The sequence below is a fragment of the Drosophila santomea genome, chromosome 3R (genome assembly GCF_016746245.2).
Source record: "Drosophila santomea strain STO CAGO 1482 chromosome 3R, Prin_Dsan_1.1, whole genome shotgun sequence".
NCBI lineage: Eukaryota > Metazoa > Arthropoda > Insecta > Diptera > Drosophilidae > Drosophila > Drosophila santomea.
This window is the reverse complement of record NC_053019.2, coordinates 14,575,610-14,585,236: the sequence shown is the minus strand read 5'-3', so window position 1 is coordinate 14,585,236 and position 9,627 is coordinate 14,575,610. Positions and strand designations below refer to the sequence as shown.

Sequence of the window (9,627 nt, the reverse complement as noted above, 5' to 3'; positions counted from 1 at the left end):
ACAATGAATGGTATAACTTGGCAAAGATTGCAATTCATTTTGGTCAAAAAATGTGTATCCGTCCTTTTCTACTGGCTAAGTAGTTTTACCATATTTGAGAGCTTTTAGCCGAGCTTAAGGTGGATAAAAAGCGTTGCCTACTTTTAAGCGCAGCTTAAATTACCAATTTTACCCAACATTCAAATCTACATCACCTTACTTTTCATACTAAAATCGCCATTTAAAGTTTTTTCACAAAGTATTTATAATTTGTATGCAGCCCGCGAAATTTTATATGGCGAAGTAAACTGAAAATCAGTTAAATAGTTTTGTTCCAACGGTTGCCAATTTTTTTAAACATTTTCCCAATAATCGCTGTCGGGCTAGTTGGTCAATGTCAGAGTGTCAAAATGTACCATAAGCCAGGTGATAAACAATTAAATTACAGGCGTGACTTGCCTGCCAAGGTGCCAATTTAACAAGCCCAATCGAAGCTATTGACCTCTTGGCGCCAATTGCACGTGATCAGGTGCGGATTAGCCAAAAGCCATGGGAAAGCCCATGCAATTATTTGTTTTCTTTGCTTTTATGGCACTGCTAAAAAAAATGTAGCAAAAAGTGATGGAGACGGCTGATTGCATCACTTGCGCTGACAACCTGGAGGTATTGAAAAAACTGCATAAAAAACCAGGAATGCACCAACAAGTGTGAAAATAAACGCCAATAAAACATAAATAAAAAAATCAATAGCGAGCATTAAACTCGTTTGTTTGGCGTTTAAAGAAAATAAAACGCTGGTTAATAATTCAAGCCGAACGTTGCGCAATCCCAGGCTTTACGAGTGGGACAACTTTTGCCGGTTCGACAGCTGTTCAATCTCGGCTGGATTTTATTTATATTGTTTTTATGGGCTAGTCGGTAAGGAAGCAGCTTCAATTTAAGATATCGCAATCCGCAGACACGATTTTCGGTAATTTCCGCACGCAACTTTTAAGTTCAAAAACATGAGAGATGAACATGGATGATATTCGGATATTGTCACAACATGCAACATTGAAACCTTGGGGGAGAAAGATTATAATAATAATTATAAGTCACATAACAGTGGAATTTGCATATTCATGTTTTCGTAAACTGCGGCAATTAAGTGACTTTCAAATGACAAATAAGTGTTAGAGATGCAAGCGTGAGAAAAAGTAAAACGACAACGTTTTCAATAAACATTTTATTTTTATAATGTAAGAGAATGTTAAAAGCAAATGCAAATTTTCCTACTTAGTGTCACGATATGTACTTTCATGGGATAATCACTGGACCAGCTCTATGATAAGTATTAATTGGGGAGACTGCGTAACAGAAACTTGCAACCAGAGTGCACGCGACAAGCTCCACAGGTGGGGGGATTGTGGGGCATGGGCAGACTCGGTGGCCCGAGGCATTGGAGCACGAAGAGACCGAAAACCGGACAACACCCGTGACAATGAAGGGGCAAGGCAGTGTCGACGATCCCAGGCAGACAGACAGCTCCAACTCCAACTCCAACGCCCGGTGCCATCGAGCCACGTCTGCGTAATACCAGAAGTAGTCAACAGGTGAACAACTTCGGGGGAGCTCTGGTGGAGCTCGAAGCAGGCCAGCCCATACAGACATACTTCATATGTGTGTTGTATGTATGTATGTATGTGTGGCAGCGTGTGTGTGGCGCAATGTTCATAAACATAAACAAGCTGGGAATCGGTGGCGTTTACGCGGCAAACGAAAGTAAAATTTAAGGCGACATAAAAGCACAAATATCAATACAACAAAGAAAACATCCCAAATATTCGGTCAAGTGGTGGACTACACTTGGGAAAGTTGGCACAGTACCTGCAGTAATTAAAGCCGATGAAGCTCAACAAGTTGAGTGGCTTTTATAAAATTAATCTTTCACACATTGGGCATTAAATATAATTAAATAGCTTTCTTTTCCCTACAATTTCTTCTTTGAAGTACCTCTACAAACTAGCGACGTTCCCAGTAACATCCGTGACTTATTCTGTAGAAAGAACAATTCTTTTCAACACCAAAACGTATGCTACATTTTTGGTTTAACATCTTGTACATTTCTTTATCGCCTTGTCAATAAAAAATGTAAAATAAAAACTATTCCTTAAAAGTGCGTTGCTTTTAAAACTTTTTTCATCTACCTTTTTTTCATCGGTGGTCACTTGGCAGGCGGGGAAACGGGTAGTACCGAAATTGCGGAATTCGTAACGCCAGTGCGGGTAAAAAAGTGTATGTAAAACTGGCCGCAAAAGAAGCACACGAAAACACAACTATTGTTGGCCATCATGGCCTTCGATGGTTTCGTTCGACTTTTCTCTTGGCTATCCCGGCACTTGGTCTCGAGCCATCGTCGCCAACGGTCGCGCTCAACAAATAGCGGATTTCACGCCACGGATTAAAGTGCCGAACCAAAGGATACCCCTTGCTTTAGTTTCGTTTGCCCGTAAACATGGTTAGCGCATCATACTGGAAGTTGGCCGTTAGCTTGAGCGTTTTCGGTTCTATCTGCCTGATACCAGACTCCCACGGGGCGTATACTCGCGAAATTGTTAACGACAAGCTGCCGTTGCAGGAGAGGCGTAAGTAACGTTGGCCGACAGACCTGATAGATGTTGTGATCAACTCCAATATTTAACTAACAAAGAAAAATTTTAAAAACTAAAAAATAAATTAGACTAAAAAACAAATGTATAACCTAATCCTTTGTCTTCCAGCCCCGTGGCTGCAGACGTGCAAACGCTCTAATCCGAATGAGGACAAGTGCTTTCGGCAACTCTTCGAGGGATGCTTTCCGGCACTAGCCGCCGGAATTCCGGAGATCGGGGTAAAGAGTTTCGAGCCCCTAAACATTGACCAGGTGTCGGTGTCCAAGGGCAGTGGCAACCTGGTGCTCTCCGGAGGATTTCAGGACTTGGTCATCCGGGGACCGTCCAACGCGACTGTGCGACGAGCCAGGTAATAAAACAGAAGCCACTGAAATGAGTTATAAAATTGATTTAAATTAAAGTACATAAAACCAAATAGCTAATAACACACACAATCATTTTTATCCGCTACTGTTTAGCTTGGATCTTGAGCGGCGCCTGCTAAACTTCGAGCTGGAGCTACCAAGGCTTAGAATCCGGGCCAAGTACAACCTGAAAGGAAATATCCTACTTTTACCTCTTGTGGGCAATGGAGACGTGGCTATGGCGCTGAAGAACGTACACACAACCGTGTACACAAGGATCTCTCTACGGAACGAGACTCGCACGGGCGACGAGATCATCCATATTGATGAAATGAAGGTGGGCTTCGATGTGGGCGCCATGAGAATCCACCTAAAGAATCTATTCAACGGAAACGAAATTCTGGCGGCATCGATTAACTCGTTTCTCAATCAGAACGGCAAAGAGGTGATAGCGGAGCTGCGACCAGACTTGGAACTGGGACTGGCGGACATCTTTCATGGACTGTGGAACAATGTCTTCTCCAAGATGCCCACCAAACTTTGGCTGGTTCAGTGATCTTCAGGACCACGTCCGCCGTTTTTGTATTATATTTATAATTTATTTCGCTTTTAATTGTGTGCTTATTCCGTAGGCTACTGTTTGTACTACGATTAAATCTTTAAGATAGACAAAAAAATATGATTCACTCGATATATTACTTGGGCAGCAGATCATCGTAGCTAAAGGAAGCAAACAATTTATCCACGGAGGCCCTCAAAATATCCACCAGCGCCTTGGTCATCAACGGACGCACTTCATCGGCCAGGGCCTTCCAGTTCTCGTTGAGGAACTCGTTCATGCGATCGCCCAATGCCTTGTCCCCGTTGAAAAGGTTATCCAGATGAATGTGGACATCAGATAGCTCGTACTTGACTGTCACAGTGTTGATCTTCAAGAAGTTGGCTCCATTCTTTTTGTACTCCTGTCCAATCAGCTCGGTTCGCATGGTGATGTTAACTGCAGGATTATTACCAATGAATATATAGCAAAGGTCTGGATCATTGAGCTTACCCAGATCCACATTACAGTGGCCATCGCCCAGAAGTGGCATCATCATAATTTTTCCCTAAAAGAATAGAACAGTTTATAGTTAAGCTAGTTTAGTTTAGATTTTCGAACAGACAGATTTCATACTTCTCTACTGACCTTAATGCTGTAGTCCGATTCCATATGCAGCTTTGGGAAGGTCAGAGACACAATGAACTTTAGTTTTGAAGGCTCCAGACGCAGCTCATTGACCGTGTGCCTCGAGATGCCTGTGACTTTGACGTTTCGGTACACCGAGTGCAAGTAGATGGCCCCGGAGTCCTGGTCCATCTTGACCTGAGGAACAACCAGTGGCTCCATGGCCGGTATATACAGCTCAGGAATACCCTCCATAAGACGCGGACGCAGTGCTTCATAAGATTCTCGAACGCAAGTGTCTAGGTCGGGTGCATTGCGATGGCATACCTTAAGAAAAGATGCTAAAAGGACGAAGCAACAAAATTATTTAATGATCTCCATATAAATTAAAGTTTAATCTAAAGAAAGCCATTATAACCATTCCCTGAGTAATTATTAGGAAAAAGATAAGAAAAACAAAACAAATCTATAAGTAGATTTTGATTTACGTACGCAGCTGATCCGTCTTTTTCGCCTGAGGTTTGGCTGTAGTCCACTCTATATGTAGTACTACTGCTAGGACCAAAAGCAAGCCCGTCAAACAGTATTGGTTCATTTCGTGTTTCCTTGCGATCTCCTTAAAGTTCTGACAATGGTCACCGGCTTTCGGCTTGTGGTGGCTGCCCAGTTGCTCGATTCGCTTTTATAGCCACGTCTGGCATGGCCAAAAGCCGACTAATTCTCTGTTCTGCCGCATGTGCAATTTCCCGTGACATTGCAATCCTCAGCAAGTTTCATTTCAATTGACCAAGCCAAGCTATATACAGCTGTTTATTCAGAAATTAAGCAGTCTATTATATACATATATATCAACAAGTTTTTGTTTTGTCTTTAGCCAAAAGAAAAATACGTTCACTATATCAGCTGTTGTGTATATGCTTTTGAAAATAACAAAGTAAAATTGTTAGAAATTTAAGCTAAGCTTTACGAAAAGTCATACATTTAAATATACATAATTGTAAATAAATAATTCAAATATATATATACTGATGTTTAAATATATACCAGGTAGTGATACAGGAAAGGAAAGACATCTGGAAAGCAGACCCATACCTAATGCCGCAAACTGAAATTAAGTAATGTAAACATTCGGATTGTCCAGTGCAAAAGCGGAGCTAGTAAAAATACTTCATTTTTTATAAGTATTGTCATTTATTTCAGTGCTCATAACACAGAGCACATAAGCATATAACAAAATAAAATTCGTTTCAAAATGAGAGCATGTCATGTTTTTATAAAACTAATAAAGCTACATAAATTGCCAATTGGGTGAGTCGGTAATAACAAAATAAAACGAAAATACATATTTCAACGACTTCGAATAGACAAATATTGATGCAATTTTGATTAAAATCAAATACAAATTTCTGGTCGACCAGAAAGCACACTAATAGTGATCAATGTCCATTTCACGAACAAGCCTGTTAAAACAAATGACTCATTAGTAAATACCTAATAAAGTATTTAATATTTACTTACATCTTGTTAATCCTTTCAGCCTCTTCGATAGCGTTTATCGTGCCTAAAGAGTCAAATGGACCCGAGCTGGGTAAGCTAGAGCTCATAGTAAGGCGGTCCATCGCTGAGCTTAGCTGAAGAATCGGATATTGTATGACAGAAGCTGGCATCAACATCTGCAAGTGAAGCTCAAATATCTCTTTCTTGATGTCGCAAAATTTTTGTAAGAGGGCCGGTACGGACTCTTTGCTTTTATAATAAAGGTAGTGCAGGCGATCGATAGACTTGGACAGGGATCTAGCCTCGCCCTTGTTATATAACTGAGAACGAGTGGTTGCGAACTGCTCGGCGACCTTCTTCAAACCTGACGGTGAAATTATCGCTCCATTGCAGAGATATTCCTTATAAAATCGAGTGCTAAGAAGTTAAAACGAAAAAGACTGCATTTATTGCGGTGGGCATTTTATATAAATACCTTACCAATCGAATAGATCTTTCTCGTACACCCCCTTTAGTAGTTGACTAGTGCTTTTAACCATGCTTTGGGCTCCCCGCAAGGAAGCGTCCAAGTGAGACCTAATGGATTTCGAAATTTGTATAATGGCATCGTAATTATGCGTAAGCTTCTCCAACTGTACGCTTCTGTTAAGCTGGAGGAAAACAGAATTACTACGGGATTAACTATAATAGTGGGAATTGCTACCTGAAAGGACGGGATCTTAGCTTGGGCTTCTTTTTGCAAACTTATAAGCTGCTCGTAGGCAAAAGAGATTATGTGACGCTGCATATCGATGCTGTCTATGAACGAATTTTCGATCATTTCGTCTTCCAGTGACAGCGCACGCTCGTTTATTGCTGACACAAACATTTCATAGTTAGCTTGCTCCTTGGTAAGCATGTGGTGTATATCCAAGACCACACGTTTTTGCAGCCATCTCTCCCCCGACTTAATCTTGCTTGCAATAAACTTCCGAGCGAGAACCGATAGATTGACTTGTGGTTCACTGTAGTCACACTCTTCCTTGCCCTGAAAGATGTACAGCATCACAGGTGGATTGCTACGCTTATTCCACTTTTGTGAGTCTTTGCTTATGTCACTCCACTCCTCCACATACAAATGCAAAGGCGGACTTTCAGGCGTAATCTTTTTGTGCGGATGGGAAGTGGGCAGCACGGAGTACAGGTCCCTTCCGTCCATTCCGGTGTCCTTGACAATCATGCCAATTAGATCCTTCATAGTCATCTCCTCCGAGACAGCATATTCAAGTCGTTTGCAGTAGTTAACAGCAAAAATAGTTAGCACCTTCATATTGAGTAGTTTGTCCAGCTCAGCGAAGACGACTGGAACTGATTGTACCTCATCAGTTGCTAGTTGGCCGCGTTCCTTGTAGTTTGAGTTAAGCGGACTGCGTAACCATTTTGTAAACTTAGCAGCCCAGGGCACCGACAAATGATGCTCCAGTGGCAGTTCGAACTGATTCACAAAACGACTACTATTCTCTGGATCCTCCGTGATAGCAATGCATTCGGCGGGCTTATTCATCAGATTGACTAAAATGTTTTTTGGAGTTTGATGGGGAATGAAAGGCAGCTCACCAGTGGCCAGCTCGTAGGCAATTATTCCGAGGGACCAGTAGTCCACGGCCGAGTTGTAACAACCCGTCGCCACCACTTCTGGGGCGAAGTAGTGTCGGGTGCCTACCACGCTCTGCACCATGGTCTGGTCGGGAGTTCCTCGAGCGAGTCCAAAATCAGTAAGTTTATAGACCTTCTTCCCATCAGTTCCTCGCTGGATTACTATGTTGTCCGGCTTCAAATCTCGGTGGCAAATCCCACACTGCGAGTGCAGGAAATGCAGGGCCTGGCGTAGGGCGCCCAGGATCTGTCGCACCTCAAATTCCGTTAGACCATTAGCATTCTCCTGGCTTTGTAGACGCTTCCTCACGTCTCCTCCGTTACAGTATTCCAACACAATTACAGGCAATTTGTGCATGGCATTCAAGTAGTTTAAAAATGCCGGATCCTCGTTGTCCAGGATCACGCCAGCCACAATGTGGGGAAAGTATTGAAACTGGCGGGACCAGTTTAACTCCTTGTTCCAACGCTCGCTAAGCTTGGCTTGCTGATCGGCACCCAGGGATTCCAACTCCTTGATGTGCTTGGTGGCTAAGTGGAAGATAAATAAACACTGACGTTTATAAGTATCTGCGTCGCACAGTTTGGCTTTCGGCTGACTCAGCCGAAAGGCTATAAGCTATCTCATCCGGGGACCACACACTCAGAAATTTGCGCGGGCGGCCCTGCTATCAGTATCAGTGCAGCACCTCGAAACGCTTTCAGCCCCGTTTCTAGGAATTGCACATGTCAACATACAAATAAACATTTGTGTTAGACCATTAGATGTTTATAGCTCACCTATTTCACGGCCCGTAGTCCGGTTTCGCCAGTGGTTCACTTCCCCAAATCCGCCCTGGCCCAATTTCTCGCACCGCTCCCAGTTCCCCCACAAGACCATCGCGTTGTTCTTTTCTAGCTTTCTTTTATGTGCAGATTTTATTTTTCTTAGAATCTTAATCCTTCCATGGCACAGAGAAAATCAACACTTCGAAATGATCATTAGAGATGTGCGATTGTCGAGTTCTCGTGCACTTGTAACAGAATTCAGCAGCACCCTGCGGTCACAAGAAGGGGGCGCGCTCAGCAACGAACACTTTAAAATGAAATGAAAATTTGGCATTAAACTACACTAGTTGGAATACCCCCAAATTTTTATAAATTGCATGTATAACAAAAATTGTGTTTTTAATCATATGAGAACTCGTTTAATAATTAATTTTCAACTGCTACTCAAGTCACACTTGGAATATTTGGTTACTATTTGCCTCGCTCACCTCAATGATTATCGATAAGATTATCGCAAGAAGTGGCATCGCTAATCAAACAGGTTGTAAACAAAACTCAGAAAAATAGCTTCAGTTTAGTGAAAAAAAAGTAATACTCCTGCATGCTTGAGCTAAGATGCGTTTCCACATGAAGAGCGGCAGCGAGGACAACGAAATTGTGGCGGCCACAGCCACCGCCGAGCATATCCGCAAGTTCGTCTTCAGCGGATCACCCGCTGAGCGACTGGAGATCAAAATACCCGAGGTAATCCTTAGAACCATGTGTTCTTGTAGTAACTAAAGTATGGTAAATCCACCTACAGCTGCTTCAGGGAGCCTACTCCTTCTACACGTGGCCCTGCGCCCCAATCCTAGCGCATTTTCTGTGGGAGCGACGACAGACATTGGCCGGGAAGCGCATCCTAGAGCTTGGAAGCGGCACCGCCCTGCCCGGCATCCTGGCAGCCAAGTGCCGAGCTCAGGTGGTACTTACTGACAACTGCATACTGCCCAAGTCACTGGCCCATATCCGAAAGTCCTGCCAGGCCAATCAGCTGCAGCCAGGCGTTGACATCGATGTGGTGGGTCTGAGTTGGGGCCTGCTGCTAAACAGTGTGTTCCGGTTGCCGCCTTTGGACCTTATCATTGCAGCAGACTGCTTCTACGATCCCAGCGTGTTCGAGGACATCGTAGTCACAGTTGCCTTTCTGCTGGAACGAAATGCCGGAGCCAAGTTCATATTCACATACCAGGAGCGAAGCGCCGACTGGTCCATTGAAGCGCTCCTCAAGAAGTGGAAGCTGCAGGCTTTGCCCATTAGCATGGACGACATTGGCAAGGAGTCGGGTGTGGATCTGCTAGAGTTTATGGGTGGACACACCATTCATCTTCTGGAGATCACGCGCGTCGAAAGTGATGACACAATAAATAATACATAACATTTGTACAATGTTGTTTTTTGATGTTGATGCTTATGTCCTGTTGACTTACAGGGGTATTTATTACAGACAGGTGTGGTCATCATTTTTACACAAAACGAATTTGCTCCCAAAACATAATTTTATTCGAAATAATATGTTTAAAATTTTGCGCGTACCTTATCCAAGTTT

At 43.0% G+C, this 9,627-nt stretch overlaps 4 protein-coding genes across 5 annotated transcripts; 2 read left to right on the top strand and 2 right to left on the bottom strand.

Moving 5' to 3' along the window:
- The first annotated feature begins 2,185 nt into the window (after positions 1-2,185).
- On the top strand, positions 2,186-3,552 carry LOC120453657 (circadian clock-controlled protein daywake). Its single transcript, XM_039638451.2, has 3 exons — positions 2,186-2,603; positions 2,739-2,979; positions 3,089-3,552. The coding sequence occupies exons 1-3, from the start codon at positions 2,474-2,476 to the stop codon at positions 3,528-3,530; spliced, it is 813 nt and encodes a 270-aa protein (XP_039494385.1). The 5' UTR covers positions 2,186-2,473; the 3' UTR covers positions 3,531-3,552.
- On the bottom strand, positions 3,552-4,806 carry LOC120453656 (protein takeout). The gene is made up of 4 exons (XM_039638450.2): positions 4,632-4,806; positions 4,161-4,480; positions 4,026-4,080; positions 3,552-3,971 (listed from the first exon to the last, which is right to left on the bottom strand). Exons 1-4 carry the CDS (start codon positions 4,732-4,734, stop codon positions 3,670-3,672), a joined length of 780 nt encoding a protein of 259 aa, XP_039494384.1. The 5' UTR covers positions 4,735-4,806; the 3' UTR covers positions 3,552-3,669.
- A 504-nt stretch (positions 4,807-5,310) lies between these two features.
- Positions 5,311-8,303, bottom strand: LOC120452646 (inhibitor of nuclear factor kappa-B kinase subunit beta). Of its 2 annotated transcripts, none has more exons than XM_039636962.2 (5): positions 8,052-8,303; positions 6,340-7,802; positions 6,117-6,286; positions 5,658-6,053; positions 5,311-5,599 (listed from the first exon to the last, which is right to left on the bottom strand). In XM_039636962.2, the coding sequence occupies exons 1-5, from the start codon at positions 8,149-8,151 to the stop codon at positions 5,566-5,568; spliced, it is 2,163 nt and encodes a 720-aa protein (XP_039492896.1). In that variant the 5' UTR covers positions 8,152-8,303; the 3' UTR covers positions 5,311-5,565. The 2 variants fall into 2 exon arrangements, with proteins under 2 accessions (XP_039492896.1, XP_039492898.1); XM_039636964.1 differs by having other exon boundaries at positions 6,340-7,824; positions 8,052-8,168.
- A 231-nt stretch (positions 8,304-8,534) lies between these two features.
- LOC120452647 (methyltransferase-like protein 23) lies at positions 8,535-9,464 on the top strand. The gene is made up of 2 exons (XM_039636965.1): positions 8,535-8,783; positions 8,842-9,464. Exons 1-2 carry the CDS (start codon positions 8,655-8,657, stop codon positions 9,454-9,456), a joined length of 744 nt encoding a protein of 247 aa, XP_039492899.1. The 5' UTR covers positions 8,535-8,654; the 3' UTR covers positions 9,457-9,464.
- The last annotated feature ends 163 nt before the right edge of the window (positions 9,465-9,627 follow it).